Source organism: Eumetopias jubatus, unplaced genomic scaffold, assembly GCF_037043125.1.
Source record: "Eumetopias jubatus isolate StellerSeaLion01/CBP00866 unplaced genomic scaffold, mEumJub1_p1.0 scaffold_4, whole genome shotgun sequence".
Lineage (NCBI taxonomy): Eukaryota > Metazoa > Chordata > Mammalia > Carnivora > Otariidae > Eumetopias > Eumetopias jubatus.
The window spans coordinates 63,720,543-63,741,175 of record NW_028274810.1 but is presented as its reverse complement, the minus strand read 5'-3'; the positions used below and the strand labels follow the sequence as shown (position 1 = coordinate 63,741,175).

General features: G+C 53.2%; 1 protein-coding gene across 3 annotated transcripts; it reads right to left on the bottom strand.

Annotated features, from left to right (window-relative positions):
- Positions 1-171: 171 nt before the first annotated feature.
- CYB5RL (cytochrome b5 reductase like) lies at positions 172-20,487 on the bottom strand. Of its 3 annotated transcripts, none has more exons than XM_028106876.2 (7): positions 20,453-20,487; positions 17,337-17,628; positions 16,329-16,477; positions 13,841-13,928; positions 10,008-10,154; positions 6,542-6,745; positions 172-2,940 (listed from the first exon to the last, which is right to left on the bottom strand). In XM_028106876.2, exons 2-7 carry the CDS (start codon positions 17,622-17,624, stop codon positions 2,737-2,739), a joined length of 1,080 nt encoding a protein of 359 aa, XP_027962677.1. In that variant the 5' UTR covers positions 17,625-17,628; positions 20,453-20,487; the 3' UTR covers positions 172-2,736. The 3 variants fall into 3 exon arrangements, with proteins under 3 accessions (XP_027962677.1, XP_027962678.1, XP_027962679.1); XM_028106877.2 differs by having other exon boundaries at positions 10,008-10,112; XM_028106878.2 differs by lacking the exon at positions 10,008-10,154.
- Between the last annotated feature and the right edge of the window lie 146 nt (positions 20,488-20,633).

Genomic DNA, 20,633 nt, shown 5'->3' with positions numbered 1-20,633 from the left:
GGCAGGGCTGCGACGCTGTGTCCTAGGGCAACAGGGAGCCACTGAAGGATTTTCAGCAAGGGAGTGACAGGCTCAGATCAGCAGGAGATCTGCTGTTCAACACTGCACCTCCGGTCAACAATAATGTACTGTGCACAGACTCTGTTAGGAGGATAGCTCTCATGTTAAGTGTTCTTTTTTTTTTTTTTTTTTTTTTTTTAGTGTGATGAGGTTTAATTTTTTTCTAGAGAATGGAGAGGGGTTGTGGGAGCCTAGATGAAATGCTCTTAAACTGTCCTGGAAAAGTCAGGGAAGGCTTCCTGGAGGAAGAGGCATCTAGGGTGGGACTTGAAGGATGAATAGCAGTTGGACCACGCACAGGCTCCAAAGGCCTTCCAGAAAGTGGTCCCTTTTCTGTTCAGATAGTTGCTGCTATTCTTTTCTTCGATCTCCTGTTGAGTTCGTAGGTGTTCAGAATGGTTTGATCCCTATTCAGCTGAATTCCTGGGACCAGACGAAATTTAGGTCTCCTACTCCTCCGCCATTTTGCTCCTCCTCTCTCCCCTATTAAGTGTTCCTATCAGAGTTGCAAAACCAGGTCTGGCGGCAGTATGGAGGGTGTGAGGGGAGAGGCTGGGAGACCAGCGAGGGGAACACAGAAGAGCTGCAGGCAAAATACTGAGGGGGCCAAACTCAGGCGGGCGTCCTTTGGCTGCCATCACCCCGATGGCATGCCCCCCCCAATGCCATGCAGTAGGTGTGGCTTCATCAGGAGGGATGGGCAGAACTGGCTAGCCGACAGAGCCTTGCCTCCAATTCAGACAGTCCATCCTCACACACCCCAGCCGGTCCCCTTCTAAGGCTAGCTTACCATCTTGCAAGGCAGGAGCTTTCCAGTCTCTGGATGATACGAGCCTTTTGGCATACTGGTATCAAGGGCATGGCTGGGTCTTCACCATCGTCCCATGATAAGAGACCCCACTGTACCCAGACTGTCTGGACGCCCTGTGAGGTGAGGGGAGGGGAGGCTGGCACGTTCTAGGACAAGAGGGGCTGATGGTTATCAGTGAGTGGCTGTGTCTAATGTCTAAACACCCAACATACAAAATGGGACAAAGACACAAAAGAACCGCCCCAGACCCTCATTTCTTACGTGGGGACTCCCTACCACCCCTAAGTCTGAGTGTGAAACCTCTGGCACCCCCAGATGCCCACCAGGGTTATTTCCTGGACATGGCCCAGCTTGGAGATGTGCCTGCAACTTTTTGGGCCATGCAGGAAAACCCTCTCACAAATGGAGGTGACCGCAAACCCCGATATATTAATGGGATGAACACAAAACTGCTCTAGTGGCAGGGAGCCTGGAGACCCCGCGTGGCTGTCCCCTCACTGCTGCCTTGCCCGGAACCCTAGTGTCCTATGGAGCCCGGTGTGAAAATCACCAGTTACCTCAACTCTCCATACAGGCGCCATCAGGGGACCTGGCTTCTCATGCCAGCTCTGCAGCGAACTGTTTGACCTTGGGCACGTCTCTTCGCCTCATGGGCCTGGCTGTCCCCGTTCGCACAATGAGTCTAATAGACGGGATGGCTTCTGGAGTCCCGAACTTTAATCTCTGGTGTGAGGAGGGCTGCGATTTCACGACCATAAAGTTCTAACTGAGTCCATGGTCCTCTGATTCTGAGATTTCATGGCTTACTATTCCAATTCCGGGAGCGCCCGCAGCCAGCCCCAGCTGAGGCAGCACGGTGGAGGCCAGGCAGTGGAAAGCAGGATTCATTATGGAGCGCCAGGTCCGAGGGGAGGGCTTGCCCCACGCAGGATGGAGGGACGCGGTGGGGAGGGCAGTGGGGGTGGAGCGGAATCAGCAGTGGCTCAGTGGGCAGAGCAGGGAGAGGGACCCAGGTCTCCTGACTCCTGCTCTATCTTTAGATCTCCATAGCAACCGTCACCAGGGCTCCTGAGCTGAAGGCGGGCTGAGCTGGCTGCCTACAGGAGGGAGGGGTGTTCGTTTCTGTACCTCTTTTGCTCAGGAAAGGACTATGGAATGGGCTCTTGAGCCAGGGAAGGGAGACTGAGAGCGAAGCTGTTTGCAGCAGGAAAGGCCTGGGCCCAGTACAAAATAAAGGTAGTCCAGGGCCCACCTTGCCCAGAGAATGTGATCAGGTCACAGAACCTGAGACCGCTGTGTCAGGCTTGAGGCACAGGAGATACATAAGGCAAGTTCCTCCTCCAAACAGCTCTTAGCAACCCCTATGGTCATTCCCTAAACACTCCGCAAGCAATGCATCTGAGCCAACCCTGAGGCCACAGCAGGGACACGCAGCTTCCAGGGAAAGCAGGTTTTAGAGCAGGCATTTCTAGGGCAGGGTGGGATGGGAGTCCCCAAGCCCTCCAATCTGAGGCACCTGGGAAGCTCCTCCTGCACCTCCTCCTGCCAGCTCCTACTCATCCTGGGGCTTGGCATGGACCAGGCTTTCTCCCCGGAGTCCTCCCGGACTCCCATGCCCCCTCCCTGGGGCTCCTGCAGCCTCATCTTCCCTCCACACAGCAAGATGTCTGCCTGAGGGAGTTGGCAACCTTGTGAGGTAGGGGAGAGCTGCAGGTGCACAGAGGTAAAGACATTCACCTAAGGTTACCCGGCCAGTGAGCGGTGGGGCCTCAGACCTGCGCTCCATGTCTTCTGATTTCAGTCTGTGCTTCTTCCAGTGTTCTAGTGGCAGGACCCTGGCCTGGGCTTTGAAAGGGAGGCCAGGGCTAGAAGAGGTAGTAGGAGTCCTTGGCCAGGCCTGCGCACAGCAGGCACCTGGCCATGTCCTTGGTAAACTCCGCTGAGCCACAGACCAATGCAAATGGCTTTCTGCGACAGGAGCCAACCAGCTCTTCAATCAGGCCCTGGGCCAGGCGGCCAAAGCAGGTCTTCTCCCGGTAACTCCAGGGAAGCTTCTCCAGGGAGTTCTCCTGAGACAATGAGAAATCATGCGTGTGACTACTGGGAAGTCTTCAGAGTTCATGCAGATCACTGTCGAATGAGGAAACTGAGGCAGAGGGGTGGGAAGGCAACCTTCAGCTAGCCCTACCACAGGCCAGGGACTTCTTGGCACCGGGGCTCTGATTACCCTCATAACAAGCCCGGGGGTGGGGGGATGCTTATCCTCCCATGACAGGGGAGGCACAGGGAGGAGGGGGCGCATCCCAGGACACGCAGAGAGGCAGGCCCCACCACTTCTCGCTGCCTCTCAGGGGCCACTGTCCCTGTCACTCCAGGGGGATGTTTTCTCCCCAAGACTGGGGGTCTCCCAGCACCTTTGTAAGGCTGCCCGCCACCATCACCCTGGGAGTGTAAACATGTGTTCATGACCTTACTGACGGAACAAGTACTGCCTGAGGGCCACTCTGTGCCCGGCACGGTGCTAGGCACTGGCATGTGGCGGCTGCTCAAATCAGACAAGCCTCCTGGTCCCGCTCTGGCTGCGTGTGTCAGGGACCCTAGGCAGCAGTGCCTTAACTGAGGGGGGCGCTCTATTTCTCACATAAAAAGGCTGGAGGTAGGATTCCAGGGTGCATGGTGCCCGAGTGACCCAGGCGTCTTTCTGCTCTTCCAGCCTTCGCTGGTGGCTTGCATCTTCGGGATTACGAAAGAAAAGCTCCACCTCCAGCGTACTTGGCGGAACTTCTCTTTTTTAAGTGAACGTTCCATTGAAGTACAATACGTACAGAAAAAGCGCACAAATCAGTAAGTATATGTAGTCTGGAGATTTCTAACGGAGACAAGACACCATGCAACCAGCATCTAAACAAACAAAAACAGAACAGGACCATCCCCTCTGCAGACCCTATTAAGGCGAGCTTCTAAGCTTCTGGGGCTAAGCAGAGAGATGCGAAGGAGAGAGGGGGCTGGAGTCTAAGCTCTGCCACCATGTCCCAGCTGAGTGACCCTGACTTCTGTGAGCCACTGTGACAGGTGTAGGCCTCCCCTCGGGCACACTTCACAGCACCTCGGAGGCCCGTGCCGCAGAGCTCCTCTGACTCCAGGGGCCCTCTAAAGACACCGCTACTGTGCTCACAGGGAGTCCGCTCTGATGATCTGGATCTTCCCACACCCCCTCCATGCTCTGACCCACCCAAAGGGTCCTTGTGGGCCAGCGGCCTCCCCTCTCCCTCCCGCTGCCCAGTTCCCACAGGCTAGTTTAGTTTGGCATAGGCCCCCTCCCCCAACTGCACACCCAGAGATGCAGTGGGTCTGGTTGCTGCCCAGGTGGGGTGGGGGACCCATAATCAGGGATGGCGCCGCAGGGTAGATGCTGTCAAGGAGGAGAGTCCCGGCTATGACAGCAGAAACACCTACGCCAGTCTGGGGGCTCTGGGGAAGTTTCCCAGATAGAGTTCCACCCCAGCAGAGAGATGTGAGGGGTGGGTAGGTGTTCAGTGAACAAGTGGGGAAAAGTGCTCCTGGAAGGGGGAACAGCATCAGCACACGCAGGCCCGGCAGCCAGAAGAGCACGGTGCCCTTGCAGCGTGACCAGCAGACCGTGGCGCCGGGACATGCCAGGAGGGTGGGCCAGGAGACGAGCCCACGGAGGTTGGTGCAGCCGTGCGGGCTGGGCCGTCATCCTGAGAGCGGTGCAGAGCCAGGGAAGGGCTGGAAGCAGGGTGGTGGTGGGGGTCAGTGTTGCCCTTTGGCTGCAAGATGAAGGGCCAACTAGCAGGGAGTGGCTGGAGGGGGAGATCTGTGGGACTGCTGTGGCTGCAGCCCGGGCAGGCCAGGGAGCATCCTAGGTCAAGGAGGCACCTCCCAGTCCATGGCCTCTCACCTGCCCCTGCCTTTGACAGCCAGCCCACTTGCCTGCCCAGCCCCAGGCCACTGGCATCATCAGAGCCCTGAGCCAGGGCTGAGGGCCCTTTATTGCTGGTCAACTTTAACTCTGCCCTCAAGCCCAGGCTCAATGCCAGCCCCTCTGTGAAGCCCTCCCTGCTTGCCGCCAGCATCGTCAGCACCCTCCATGTGTCACCTCTCCCTGTGCTGTCTTATACCAACAGGCAGGAAAAGCAGGGCGTCTGGAGCAGGACCACCTGGGTTCACACCTAACTCTCCACCAACTTAGTCAAGGTTCTTAATCTCTCTGTGCCATCTCTACAAAACGGGCATGATGGTAGGACAAGCCGTCTAAGACTGTGGTGGGATTAAATGATTTAGCACACACAGAGTGCCTAGAACAGTGCCAGGCACGGAGAAAGTGCTCAGTGAAGCCATCCCTGTGGCTGTCTCCCCACAGAAAGGTGAGGGCCTGGAAGGCAGGGGGCAGGTCCTCCTCATTTGCCTATCCCGGGCACCTGGCATGCGGTCAGGGAACAGGAAGGCTGGTCAACAGCTGGGTGATTCTGCCACTCTTACCACCTTCCTTGAGCTGGCCCTCGAGCGGAGCTGACAGGGCCGCCCCGGACACACAAGAGTTGGGCTGCACACTAACCTTTGCTTCATACCCCGGCCTTCGGCACTTCCTGCTGCTGCAGATGCTCACCTAGCATGGCCCTCCTCATGGTCACGCCACTGAGTCTCCAGTCCCATGCAGAGGCCCACAGAACCTGGTCACTGAGGATCCCAGACCCCTGGTACTGGGAAGGGAAACCCGGTTTCCTGACACCCCCCACCCAGTCATGATGGGGAAGATCACGCCAGTCTTCAGGGACACTCTAAAGCTGCCTCAAGTAGGAAACTGATGAGAAGGGTGCTCCAAAGTACTGGGCAGTGAGGCCAACCCTGAGCAACACAGACCAGAGGGGAGGCCCCAGCAGGGAGCCCAGCCCTGGGGGCGCACGGAAGAGAAATAAAGTTGCAGACCAAGGGGAAGGCAGCTCAGGGCCTGGCTTCCATAAGGAAGGAGATGGGCCCTGACTGTGGGCCAGAGGGGAGGGAGTGGGCAGGTGGCCTGAGTGCATGCAGGGAGGAGGAGTCTGAGGGGCAGGGTTGCTTCTAGTTCAAGTATCTGCAGCCTGGAGAGTCTGGAAGCAGCTTTCCTCCCGCGCAGGGACAAAGTGCTGGCGGAGGGGCCCGGATAAATGCGGTGACCCCAGATCCGCTTGCTCACCAATCACTGATGGCGTGCGTGTCTACTCCGTGCCTGGCACCCTGCCCAGCACCGAGGAGCACCTGGTGATCCAGACACATGATCCCCGCCCCGAAGGAGCCTATCCTGGCCTTGGGGACATCTGCGGCCTGGCCCACTGACTCCACATGCAGGCCCCCAGCCTGTATACCTGGTGAGGCCAGGGGGGATCGGGCAGGCAGTAAAGCATGGTGGGGAGCTCCAGTCCTGGCTTCACCCCAGCCAGCAGCACGGACAGGCCAGCACCTTCACCTCTTGAGCGTCAGTTCCTGCATCCACACACACCAAATGGAACCAGACCTGCTTTCCTTGCGGGCACAGGGTGGCAGTTCCCACTGGCAGCAGGGATTCCTACTGTGGCCCCTGAGGAAGGGAGGCCACAGCAGATCCTCAGGACGGGTGCAAGGGGCCGGCACAGTCTCAATCAGGGAAGGAAGTCAGCACGCTGGGCTCACCTGGCTGAGGACAAAGAAGGTTCGGACGTTCCAGAAACGGGCCTGCTCCTGGAGGAAGGTCTTCAGGTAGATGCCCTCAAAGGTCTTAAAGCAGCCGACCAGGGTGACAAAGGTCTCGTCCTCTGCATTGTCTGTTATGCTCTGCAGGATGGGCACCATGGGGGCCAGGCCAGTGCCTGAAGCTAGCATGAGGAGCTCACCGTACTGGGGAACAGAATGGGGAGATGGCAGGCCTCAGCCCACCCACAGCACAGCCCTTCCTGGGGGTCCCACCCATCTGAGGTCCCCTCTCTACGTCCTCTTGTGAAAGTCTACAGCTTGTGAGGTCTGTGTCACAGAAATCATGGAATCTGGAGGCTGAACAGGAACATAAAACGGTGTAGCCCATCCTACAAGTGGCTCAGTTGCTCTCTTGTCCATCTCCACAGGACTTTGCTAACACACTTCCCTTGACAGGGAGCCCACTACCTCCCAAAGCAGTTTGCTCTGCTATAGGCTGACTCCCCTTGCCGGAGAGGTCTTTCCACCTCACGCTGAGCTGAAAGCTGCTCCCGCCAAAGCCTAGTCCACCACCCCTACCCCAGCTCTGCCCTCTGGGCTGCCTTCTCTGCCCCAGGGCAGCCCTGTAGAGATCTGAGGGCCCTGGCATGGATCCCTGAGCCTGCTCTTCTCTAGACTGAGATACTTACTATACATAAGCGCCCAGCACAGTGCTGGCACAGAAGAACCATGCAATGAAAGTGAATTTCTTCCCCAAGAGGCCCCAATTCCATCAACCCATCATCGAATCCACGAAGCCATCTCCTGGCTCTAGGTCTCTTTAAGAGGCGTGATCTTATCTTCTTTAAGGTCAGTGCTTTAAAGGGTAGCGCCTGACCTATGCAGCAAGGTAGTCACCTCCTTCATTCTAGAGATTAGGCCTCTGGGAATGCAGTCCAAGTTTCCACTAGCTTTATCGACAGCTAGTGCATATCACACTGCTGCATGAAATACTTCCTCGAGTATCAGTCATGCAAACCTGGGTCTAAATCTTCAGCCATATGATCTGCCCAAGTGCTTTCACTTCTCTGAGCCTTGGTTTCCTCATGGGTAAAAAAAAAAATAACAGCTCCTCCCCCACAGTAGCATGTGCCTCAGAATTGTCTTGGGGATTAAACGAGATGCCATCAAGATTCCTGGTGCGAATCCTGGTGCTCCACACTGTTGGACTCCTTCCCTCACTGAGCCCTGCTGCTGGCCGCGACCCCCTGTCCTGTGTGCCTGTCCCCAGCGCGCGCACTCCTCCTCTGTCCCCCAGCACCACTCGGGGTCTCTTCTGGACAGTCTTCCCCGAGCCAGGAGCATGTGAGGGGTCCTTCCTCTGCATCCCTACAGTCCTCTGTGCCCCCTCCTCACGACATCGGTCACGCTGTATTGCTACCATTGGTGTGGGTGTCTGTCCCCCAACACACAGTGAGCTTCTGGAGGACAGGGCCTTGTCCGCCCCATGTGTGGCCCCACATGGAGACCTGCGAATGTCTGGAAGGAACGCAGAGACAGATGCTCACGTGCCAGCCTCATGGCAGCCATGATAGCCATCTACAATGAAGACGACTACAGAGCAGCAAGACAGGGCCAGGGAGAGGGCCGGAGCAGCCCTGCGTCCCCACGGGCACAGAACCACGCCTCAGGCCATCCCAGCAGCCAAATGTTTCTGTGTGAGATGCCATCTCTTCTCCCTCACTGCCTGGCCCTACAACCTCTCAGGATGGGAAGTGCAGGGGCTCAGCAGGGCGGTTCTGTGGATGCAGGCAGGCCCCACCCAGAAGGGGTGGTCAAGACAATGTGCATCAGGTGTCCCCTCTAGGTCAGGGGGAAACAGGGACAATCCCGGTCCCTGCTCTCAAGGGCCTGGGGGACACGAGGACACCCTCAGCTAAAATGCAAGGCTAAGCAAGGTTGAAACTAGGAGCACGCTGCCCAAGAGTATTACAACCTGCACACCGTACCCGTCTGTAAAGCAGGGGTAGCAGACCTAAGAGCTGTGGTGAGGAGAAAATAAAGTTTTAGCGTGGCAAGTGTGAACATCAGAGCCTGGCCCAGGTAGGCAGCACCACACACGTGTCTCATAGTATAACAATACTATGGTAGTGGGTGCATGCACTTGTTACACACACGTCCGTGGGTGTGTACCGGGTGTTTCACCCGTGTGTGGAAGGGGAGCTGGAAAGCTCTCTGCCAAGGTAGTGAGACTGGTGTCACCGAAAGGTCCTCGCCAGAAAGCTGTGTGTCCTGTGCCCCAGGACTTGACGTACCGGACATCAGCCCAGTTGGGTAGCACTGGGAGCACTGGGTAGATGGCCTACAGGTATTCTTTCTTTTCTTCTTTTGCCTCTCTAAATCTGATTTTTTTTTTTTTTTGGTAATGTAAATGTACTGTATTTGTAATAAGGAAAAAACCAATAAAAACTATTTTTATATTAAACAAAAATAATGGGGAGAAAGGAATGATTCATTCTTTTTCATTTGCTTTTGTTTTGCTTTGTTTCCTAATTAGAAAAGTAATAGGTGCTCATTGTAGATGATTTGGAAGGTATAATGAAGAAAACAAAAATCACCCATAATTCTACCACCCAGAGCCGCTGACATTGCATTGCATTTTCTTTTCATATATTTTCTGTGCATTTAAACTTGGTTTCCCAACCTGTTGTATATTCAGTTTTGTTATATGCTTATAGCATAAGTGTATAACATCATTTATAAACATAGTTTTAAAATCCAGGATAATATTCTATCAAGTACCTGTAACCCAGTGCACTTAACTCTTCCCCCATGGCTGGATATTCAGTTTCCTCCAATTTCCTGCTATTATAAATAAAGCCTCTGTGAACATGTGCACAAGAGGCAGCATTTGGATTCTTTCCACAAGACAGACTTCCAGGAGTGGAATTACTGGGTCAAAGGATTTGGAGATTCTTAAGACTCTTGGTACACATGCCAAGCTTCCTTCCAGATATGCACCAACTGATGAGAAATTACTAATTCTTCCCAGGCACATCAGGGAAGGAGATGAACATGCCAGGAGAATGAGGGGAAGAGCCTTCAGGCTGGCGAGCAGTGGGCTCCCGAGCAGAGAGCTATGGGATGTATTTAAGAGAGTGGTCTCCATGGTTTTGTAGCTAGAATGTAAAAGTGGAAAGATAATCAGAGGGTCTGACGGCATAGGTGTCCTGAGTACCAAGTACGTGAGTGTGGATTTTCTAAGCAATGGGCCACCCCAGATAGTTCTAGAGCATATGCAGGCAGTTTTGTTTCTTAGTGCCCATTCCGTCTCCTCCCATGTCCAACCCCAAGGACACTCTTGGGATCGGGCTTGGGCTCAGGAAGAATGACACCAGTGCAATTCTACAGCCTGACACATGGAAACCGTGGTCCTGGAAGCTCAGACAGGAGGCATCTCCCGAGAGCCTAGTGTGCTGGCACTGACCTGGTTTGCTTTATAGAAGAAATCGCCGAAAGGTCCTCGCCAGAAAGCTGTGTGTCCTGTGCCCCAGGACTTGACGTACCGGGACATCAACCCGGTCGGGTAGCACTGGGAGCAAACACAGGGGGATCTCACTGGAACACGTACATGCTGCCAATACAAACCACGTGAGCCACTAACGTGCAGCCCTTCTGGCAGGCCAAGCACCTGACAGGTGCTATCTTAGAGGATCCTCCTAGTCACCCCAGAGCTGGGACTGTCATTCCCAATTTTCAGATGAGGCCCAGAAGCTTCTCCAGAAAGGAAATGGTGAGACTGGGATAAGAACCACAGGACCGACAGCCTTACCTTCAGAGGTCTCAGACCCACACGACTACAGGGGCCCCTGCACGTCACATCACTGAGTAAAGAACTGGGTATGAGATGATTAATGGCAATTGACACTCTCAGTATCGGGGAGACAACAGGGGGTGGTGGGGACTGTGGTAAACTGGTGAGTACATGAATGCTCCTTCTAAAGGAGGAAGTTGCTTTGCAGATTCCGGGATATAGTTTGTGGGGCTGATGATGCCCTATCTTCTGATTCTCTAAGAGGGGCAGGAGACCCAAATTTTCATGTAAAATCTCCCATCTTTGAAATGTCAGAAATTAATTCTAAATTTTAAAACACTGTGTAGGCCCAAACCAAATATATTTCTGTGCTGCAATCAGTTTGTAGACTACTCATTTGCAACCTCTGCGTTACCTGTCACTGTCTCCTGGCTGGCTGAAAAAAGTCAAAGTTGTGGAGGGGATTCCTTCATGGGGGTGGGCAGTCCACATTTCCTGCAGGCCTGCCCACTCTGGGCCAGGCACCATGCTGGGGCTGCAGGGAAGACAGATAGACCTTAAGTTCCATGAAGGCAGCCAGTGCCTGAACCTTGGGAAAGACTTATAAATACCTCAGTGAATGAATGAATGAATGAATGGATCAATCAATCAATCCAGGTTCAAGACCTCTCCTCAAGAAGCTCACAAACTAGCAGTGATCAAAGTCTCATACACTCAAGGTAGAGACTACCTAATACCCCATGAAAAGGACAGAATGCTGAAAGAACCCTAAGGAGGTACAGTCACTTCCAATGGAGTAGGATCAAGGATGGCTTCCTGGAGGAGGAGGCGTTTGAGCTGGATCTTGTAGGTTAGGCAAGGTTGCATTCACTAGGGACACCTCAGTGCCTACCTTCGGCTCAGGTCATGATCCCAAGGTCCTGGGATCAAGTCCCTCATCGGGCTCCTTGCTCAGTGGGGAGCCTGCTTCTCCCTCTGCCTCTGCTGCTCCCCCTGCTTGTGTGCTCACTCTGACAGGTAAATAAATAAAATCTTAAAAAAAAAAAAAGATTGCATTCACTAGGGATAGGAGCAGGAAGGCAAAGAGGGTTCTGGGCATCAGGTGTGGTATGGTCAAGGTAGGACAACCCAAGACACAGGAATGTGAGGGGGGAGGGGGAAGCTCTGATAGGACTGGAAGGGTGTCTGGAGTGAGAATATAATCAAGTTTGAAGGAGACTGGGCTTTGGTCACCAGACATGCTTTTAAGTACCCACAGCTACCTCTGGTAGCAGCTCTGACTTCGTTGGGTACCATATGCATAAAGCAAGGGAAGGCCTCAGCCCTCCTGCAAGAAGTCTGGGAGGGAGGTTACAGTTCTCCTCCTAACTTGCTGGAGGCTTGTCTCCGAGCACACCTGTTTTCTGGCCCCAGTCTTGGGGGGAGGCACAGCCCCAGCTGTGGCTTGAGCAGCCCTATGGCACAGATAGCACTTAAGGAGAAAGGAAGGATTCTTCAGTGTCTTCAGCACCCACACGGAGCCTGCTTAATACATACTTGTTAAACAGAGCTGACACTGAACTTCTGTTCTTCCGCATGGGATCACTTTACCCAAGGGGCCTTGGGACAGTGACATCATCATTCTGAGCTTCAGTTACTTTATCTGTAAAGTGGGATAATATGATCTACTCTGCAGGATGGTTACGAGGTTATGAGGTTGAAAAGAGATGATGAATATGAAGAGCTGGAAAGAGTGCGTGGTGCCCAGAAGGTGCCTGAGAAATGGGAGTTCCTCCCTCTCATCCCACACGGGAGGGAAACCTAAAAAACCCGCCTGCCTTCCCAATTTGCAAAGACATTTCCAGCTCTTCCCAGCCAGCGGCTTAGGGATAATTAAGCATCTCTCTAAAGAGAGGCTTTCCGGTAAACGAAGGAGAAAATCAGCCTTGCAGCTGGGAGAGCTCCAGCTGCCCTGAAGAACTGTCTCCAGGCTTATCCTTTCAACAGAAACACACCCAGACAAGCAGCTTGGGGAAGCAGGCCATTTGGAGAGGATTTGTGGGATCTCCCAGACAAACAGTTGCGTGGAGAAGGGACCCCATCCAAGCTTCTGTGTGAAGGAATAAACACTCGGGCTTTGACGGAAGTCAGGGAAGGCAGGAGTCAAGACAGTGCTCGGGGCCTGGAGTCAGGAGGCCAGGCTCACTCACCGGCCACAATTCTTACTCCCTGTGGAGCCTGGGGCCTCCTGGGGTCCCAGTTTGCTTATCAATGAAAGGAGAATAATAATTCCCATCCTACAAGGGTGATAAAGGATGGGAAAGCTATTCTTAAATATCAGTGTTCCCTAGGATTCTGTTTGGGAAATGACGATGTCGACTATATATTAGGTTGACCTGTATGAACCCACTGTTTCTGTAAGTCAAAAATGTTAAGAGTATCAGAAGTTTCGTGTACTTCAATCTAATTATTTTTTCCACATAATTGGATCTTCAAGACCTCTTATTACATCCAGTGCCGAGTCCTTGGGTCCTGGGGAGGTGGGGGGGATTTGTACCCAGGCCATTTGTTCATCTCATCTCTGCCAAGGGCCCCACCCACCTCGGCTGCCCCCACGAGCACCCCTCCTCCTGCCCGTCAGACTGGGCACAGCTCCCATAGACCCTGTCTCACCCCTCCTTGCCTTTGGTCATCTGTCCAGGCTGAGGCCTGGAATGCCACTCCCTGCCACTGCCAATTTGTATTCCTTTTTCAAGGCCCAACTCCAATGCCCCGGCCCTTGTCTACTCCCTGAGAACGGGCTCAGGGTAGTTCCGTTCACAAGGTGCTCCACGCCCCACCTTCTGCCTGCTCACCCCCTTCTAGTCCGGGACAAGTGACTAACAAACAGCTCTCCCCGCTGTGCCTCCTTTGCCATTGTGCGTGCTCTCCCCGCACAGAGAGCTGTGTCCCCACCCTTCCCTCCTGGTTCTCCACTCCTTCACTTCAACACGCAGCTCAAACTCAGCTTCTGCTAGGAAGGCCTGCTGCCTTCCCTGCACCCCAGCTGCCCTGAACTGGGTTGGGGCCGCCTGTCATGGCATCTATCCCATCGTCGTGCCCTGCCCTGCCCTGGTCTGGCCCCCTGTCCAAGGGTGGGCACTGTATCTGACTCCTCTCTGGAGCCCAGCAACCAGTGCACACAGCAGGGACCAGGCGACCTGGCTGCCCCTTCCCCCGGGCCCGGTGCTCGCTCTCCATGAATAGCTGGGAAAGCGCGAGGGAACAGCATAACCTTTCTCAGTCTGAGCCTCCTTTTCCTAAAATCGGTGTCTGTTGGGGCCTCAGGTGCCAGGCCCCCCCCCACCCCGGGAAAGAAGGAGATGGGAGAAGGCTTCCTTTACTCTCCCTGCTCTTTCCTCAAGCCAGCCTCCTCCCATGTGAACACTGGCTTTTCCCATATGGCTGGCCACTGCCCCATCCTGACCCAGCTGCTAAACGGAGTCCAGTCCATACCATCTTAAGGGCACCCACATGGGTCAGCTCACCTTGATTAAAACTTCAAAGTATCCTTCTGCGTTGGCAGGGCTGATGGGCGTATAGGCTCTTTGAATTTCTAAGCCATCCACCTTCCCTCTGGGAAAGAGAAGTATATGGTCAGGCAGTCAGCCAGGCATTCAGCGATATGCCAGGCTGGTGAGAACTGGGGCCTGGTCGTCCCCAGTGGTCCTCTCTGAAGGTGGAGCAGAGGAAAGGGGCGCTGGGCTCCCCCACTGCCACGTGCTGGCTGTGAGACCCAGGCAGGTCACTGATCCCTTAGCTGCCCCTCTGTAAAGTGGGAACAACAATGTGTATCCCTGTAGTGTGGTTCTACCGGGATCACAGATGGGAAAGTCTTCAAAGAGTCCACTGATGATGTGAGCTGGTTTTAGGACACCACTATGGTGTTTCCTGACCTCTTCTTGGCCACAGGATGAGAAAGATAAAGACTGTTAACGTTTATTAAAACACTTACGACCATGTACCAGGAGTGTCAGAATTAGAAGGATCCTCAAAGGTGCCCTAGTCCAAAGCCTGACCTCATGCATGAATCCTCTCTACGATGTTATCAACAATAGGGCCAGGATGATAATCACAAGTAATAATAGTAGCAGCCATGTTGTATCAAATAACTACTAGGCATCAAGCATATTGTGCACATTATCTCATTTAACAAATAATAACCCAGGGGCGCCTAGGTGGCTCAGTTGGTTGAGTGTCTGCCTTCTGCTTGGGTCGTGATCCCAGGGTCCTGGGATGGAGCCCCACTCCCTGTTCAGTGGGGATCCCGCTTCTCCCTCTACCCCTGCCCCTCCCCCAGCTTGGGAGCACACGCACTCTCTCTCAAATAAACAAATCAATCTTTAAAAAAATAATAAAAAATTGAAAGGTCCCATCCTAATGTATCAAAAGCGGGAAGCTAGACTGAAATAGTCAAGAAATGCTTGGGGGACACACAAGGAAATAACAGACACAACCTGTGGCGTGGCGTGGATGCGAAGAGCACTGTGACCCCTGCTGTCACAGAGGTAAATGCGGACATGCTCCAGGCCGAGGGGCCGCGCTCATCCGGGGGCTTCAGGAGGCCTCCTGGAGCTTTTGTTACCCTCCTGGGTATGAAAGAGGCAGGCCACCAACAGGTGGAAGTGGTGACGGGACAGGAAGGAATTCCGGGCAGAGGGCACAGCCTGGGCAAAAGCTCAGAGGCAGGAAATGCAGCGCAGGTCAGGAACTGGTGAGTGGGTCACGAGGCTGGGGCAAGGCGCAAGTGTGAGGGAGGAGCAGGGAGAACCCGGTGGGAAAGGAAGCTGGAGCCGTGGAAGCCTCCTTGGCTCACCAGAAGGGAGCGACATGGTTAGCTCCATGTGTTAGGAATGTCGCTGGGGCAGCAGAGAGGGTGGAGAAGAGGGGCCAAGCTAAGGGCAGGGGGTGCTGGGCATCCCTGACTTACGGATGGAAGGTCGCATGGGGCTGTGACTTGCCCTGGAGCCACTGGGATAGTGAGCTTTCCTGACAGCCAGCCAGGCCACAGCCCGGGCACACTGTGCACCAACACCAGGGGTTGGCATGAGGCAAGTGGCTACAGTGTGACCGGTAGGAAGACACTCTCCTCGTCCTCTGCCCGCTTTCTGGTCCCTCCCCTCCTTGCCGATACCACAAATGCTGCAGTTGCCAGGGTTCGGTCCTCTGTCCTTCCCTCTTTCCATACCACATATGCCCCCAGATGGCGTCCAGGTGCCGGCTGATGACTCCCACACTCACATCTAGAGCTCATCTCTCTCTGCTGAGCCTCACACCCAGAGTCAACCATCTAGCAGATGCCTCTACCTGCAGATCCCAAAGGCCCTTGTCCCTGGGCAGGTTGGGGGGGTGGTGGTGTAAGGGGAGGGGATTAAGGTTGGGGGAGAGAGTAGCCAGAGGCTGGGAAGAGGAAGGACCTTCAGAAGAGTGGTAGAGTGTAGCTGGGGAGCCAGGCTGTCTGGGTTTAAAGCCTGGCTGCAGGAGTTACAAACTGTGTGATCCTTGGCAAGTCCCTTATTCTCGAGGACAAGCGTCCTTCTTCTCAACTGGCACTAATATTAGATTAATACCACAGACTCTAGAGCCAGATTGCTGGCCTTCAAATCGTGGCTCCACCATTTCCTAACTGTGTGACTTTGGGCAAGTTACTGAACCTCTCTGACTTCAGTTTCCTCTTGTGAATAATAACGGTACCTACGTACAGGGTTTTGTGAGGATTCAGTGAGCTCCTAGGTGTGAGCATGCATTACTGTGCATTGGAGAGTAAATGCTACAAAAGTGTTTGCCGTTACTGTTGCTGCTGTTGGTTGTTATGAAAACACAATCCCAGAATCCTCTGAGTCAGGTAGCACTACGTTTATCTTAAAGGTGATAAATGGAGGCTTAAGGGAGGCTAAGCAAGTTGTCCTCGGCCACACGGCAAGCAAATGGCAAAGCGGGGCTGCAAAGCTTCGGCCTCCCACTCTCCAAGTGTACCGTAGGATGAGGTGCTGGCCAGGCCGCAGGCTGAACTGGCAGTTCCTGGGTAGTGCAAACCGAACACAGTAAGTGTCCTCGGTGAGTCTGTCCACGGCACTGATGCGGAAGGCCAGGAAGGTCTCTGGGCTCAGCTTGGATGGGCAGCTCTGCAACAGGAAAATACCCAACAGCTAGGACACAACAAACACCCAAGCAGCCACAAGCACCTTTCTCGCTCCCCACCCCTGACAGGCTATCTATCTTTGTGGGGAAGTTTTCCCTATAATAGAGAGTAGTCCTGCCTCACCTCCCTTTCATGCTCTGATCTAAGAAGGCCCGGGGTTTTCACACTCATCTGCCCCTGCTCAGAAGCCTTCCGCGGCTCCTTCAGCCCCAGGATAAAGTGCAGCCTCCTTGGCTGGACACTGCAGGGCCCTGTGGACGAACCTCAAGCCTCATTTTCTCTCCCATGCATCAGATGCCAAACTTTTCTCTGTTCTCCCAAGAATACCCTGCTGCTTCCTATCTGAGAGTCTTTATTTGCTCGAGCTGTGCCCTTTATCCAGAACACTCATCTCCAATGTATGAAATACCTATTCATCCTTCAAACCTGCTTAAAATCCAGATCTGCAGAATTTAGAAATTGATGGGACCTTAAGATGCTCTAATCCAATATCCTCGTTTTCCATGTGGGGGAACTGAGGCCTGAGTGGTCGTGGCTTACTTGTCCAAGGTCACACCCTGAGCAGAAATTCAGATTCACGTCTTCTAAGTCTCAGCCCACTGCCTTTAACATTCCACCCCCCTGCACCTCCTCCAGGAAGCCTTCTCTGAATGTCATGACTCACAGCTCTCTCTCCTGTAAAATGCCCAAACCTCCTTCACTCCTGGGATGACCCCACGCCCAGCTCTGGGTCAGGTTTTGAACCTGGACCTCTCTGCCGTGCAGAGTCACTGTGCAGGGCAGGGGCCAGGCTGACACTGCCACCCCCCACCCGTCTTGTCTGAGGAGCAGCCCTCCCTCACCTGGGACTCCTCCCCACTGAGCAGGCTCCTGTCCTTGCTGGCTCGGGCTGCCTCCCACCTTGCCAGCTCTCGGTGATAGAGGTCAAACACACAAGGTGAGCAGCCACTGCCACAGCACTGGGAGGGCAAGGGCTCCACCGGCCGAAGCTGCAGCCAGCCTTCCTCATCGGCATCCTCCTCCCTCTCCTCCGTCATCAGTGGGGCTTGAGCAGCTCGGGAGGGACAACTTGGTGCTCTTCCCACAAGAGGTCTGACTCCGTGAGGCCACGGGCCCGGGCCCTCCCTCATTGGCCTGAGAGAGGGAAAACATGTGGGTTACACTCTGGTCAACCTCGACTGCTCCCATTCTCCCTGAGGCCTGCAGGTGCCAAACTGTGTGAGCACTGGCTCAGGGACAAATCAACCCTGAGACCTGCTGCCTGGCAGGGGAGGCAGGCAGACAGGGCGCAATGATCAGAGCTGGTGCCCAAAGTTCCTGACTTCTTCCTCTGCTTTGAGTGCTGGATTAAGCACTTCACATAGAAGAGCTCACTGAATTTAAAAATATTTTAAATGATAAAATACAATAGTTACGTACAATTTAATAATTATCAAAACTATTAAAAATAAGTTAAAATGTTAGAAAGGAACATCTTTGTAACTACCATGTAGTAAAGTACAAAGAGCCTGGCTAGCAACCCAGAAGCCCCTCATACGTGTTCCTTCCTGATCACCTCCCATCCCCCACAAAGTAACCATAATCCTGACCTTTGGTATAACCGTTCCCTTGCTTTTCCTTAGTTTTGCCACCTTTGCATACAAACTTAACCACTATAGTTCAGCTTTGCCCAGTTTTTACCTTTACGTCAACAGAATCATTTCTTTTTTAAATAGTATTTTTTTTAGATTTTTTTATTTATTTTTGTGAGAGAGCGATGGAGCATGAGTGGGGGGAGGGGCAGAGGAAGAAGCAGATCTCCCTGCTGAGCAGGGAGCCCGATGCAGGACTTGATCCCAGGACCCTGGGATCAAGACCTGAGCCCAGAGCAGATGCTTAACCAACTGAGCCACTCGGGCACCCCTTGTATCTGTTTTCTTTCATTCAGGTAAGTCACCCACCAAATTGCTGCATTTCATTTAATCTTTACAATGAGGCTGGTACTAGAGATGTCATTTTTTAAACGGGAAAACTGGGGTCGGGGGGGTTTAATAACTCACCCAAGGTCCCCTTACTCCTAAAAGACAGGGAAGCCCTGTTTCTCGGTTACCAATCACTTCCCATGATTCCTAACCTTTAAGACCTTTACTACTTTTCCTCCTTCCCATGTCCATTTACACTGGAGCTTCCCATGGTCCCAGAGGATGTGCTTCCAGTCTCCCCCTACACCATCCATCAGCACACCTGCCACCAGCTCTGATCACACCAGTCTCCCGCTTAGCAACCTTTAACAGTTCCCCGATTGCCTCCTGGCTCAAATCCAGTCTCCTTGCCTGGTGCCCCAGGCTCCTTCTGATCAGAATTGTCCAAATCCTCTTACCACTTGGTTTTAGAAGGGCAGTCCCTCTGTGTGCAATACTCTTATACAAGAAAGGGTTTGGTTTCAGAAAATTTGGTTCCACTGTTCATGAGCTCCATGACTTCAGGAAGTTTTAGCAGGCTGTAACCCCCTTGAGGGCAAGGATGATGTCTTATTCTTTCTGTGTTCTACCACCAAGCACAAGCCTGGCATATGGAAGCCTCCAGTGAATGGTGAGCGCTCATTTAGTTTATAGATAAGGTCTGAGAGCCAGGCACAGTGTTAGGTGCTGGGACACAAGACATAAATAGGACATGGGCTCTCTACCTTTATAGAGCTTGCAGCCTAGCATGGTGTTATATCAATTCAACCCCTTTTTATTTTGTGCTATGGACCAGGTATGTATGGTGAGTGAATGAAGTCTGGAGCCCTCTTTATGCTTTTTTTACTCCTGCAGTTTTTGCAAGGTAAGTGAGAGAAGGGAAAGCTCTGTTAATTGTAAATTGCAAGATGGCATGAGGGTTATTCCTATCAGTATTTGCCTTAAACTTACCTTCTCCATGTCTTCATTACCCTACTTTCTTTGGTATATTGGAAATTGGCAGGGAAGTTGGCCAAGTCTGTCATGAACTTTAAAGACCTGATTTCTGCCTCCTCCTAGCCTCCACGTCTTCAGTCTAAGAAGCACTATCTTTAAGCCAGGTCTTGACACATGCTGTTGTTCTCTGGTGGGATGATTCTCCCCACCCTTCAGGCCTTCCTTAAAGGTCACTTCCTCTCAAAGACCCACCCTGAACCTCCCCTTTCTCATTCTCTATCAAGTATTCTATTTATTTCTGTTGTGTATTGATTCATTTAGCATATACTTACTAGTGCTAGGCACTGCTCTAGGTGCAAGGGATAGAGCAGTGAGGAAGCAAAACCCCCCGCACTCATAGAGTTTACATTCTGGTGGAAGAGACAGCCATTAGACAAGATCAAAATGTAAAACGCGACATTTAGTGTTAAGTGCTAAAAAGAGAAATAACTGGGGAAAAGAAATAGGAAATACATGTGCGTGTTCCAATTGCTTATTTATTGACTTTACTTGCTTTCTGCCCATACGCTCTACATTCCATAGCTATTTTATTCACCAACGCAAACCCTATGCTCCCCACAGCGACGGACACACTGCAAGCGTTTGATGAATTGGTGTTGGCGCAAGGAGCAAAGAACACCTCCAGAGCTCAGGCCTGCTTCTAGGAAGCAGACAGGGAAACACCGAAGAAAAGGGAGGAAACTAGCTCCCTCTTGACGCTGGGAAAGGGGCGCGCAGTCGATGCAGCGCTGGTGTGGTGGGCAGGGCCACTCTCGGGCTCGGGGAGGGGCAGCGGTCAAGGCTCCGCAGCAGTGAGAAGTGGGAGGTGAGGCAAGAGACTTCAGTGCACCCACTACGGGCCGGGCGCTGTGCAACTTACGCACTTCTAACCCATTTTTACAGTGAGGGACATTGGGGCTCGGAGAGAAGTGCCCTGCCCAAGCTTCAACTGCCTGTAAGCGGTCAAGGTTGCCCTAAACTCAGGTTTGAAGTACTGGTATTCTAGACCCGGTCCTACCCTAACATCTATCAAGACCACTCACCTACACACTTGCGCCTCCCCTCGAGCGACGTTCCTCCAGGTGCCGCCCCCCACCCCGGGAGGCGGGAAGCGCATAGCGGGTCTCACCTATGAGAAAATGAAAATAGGCGGCGGGGTGGGGCAAGGCAAATGTATCTTGGGATATGATTGGTTGAAGTGGCTGCCACTCATAAAACGAGCCT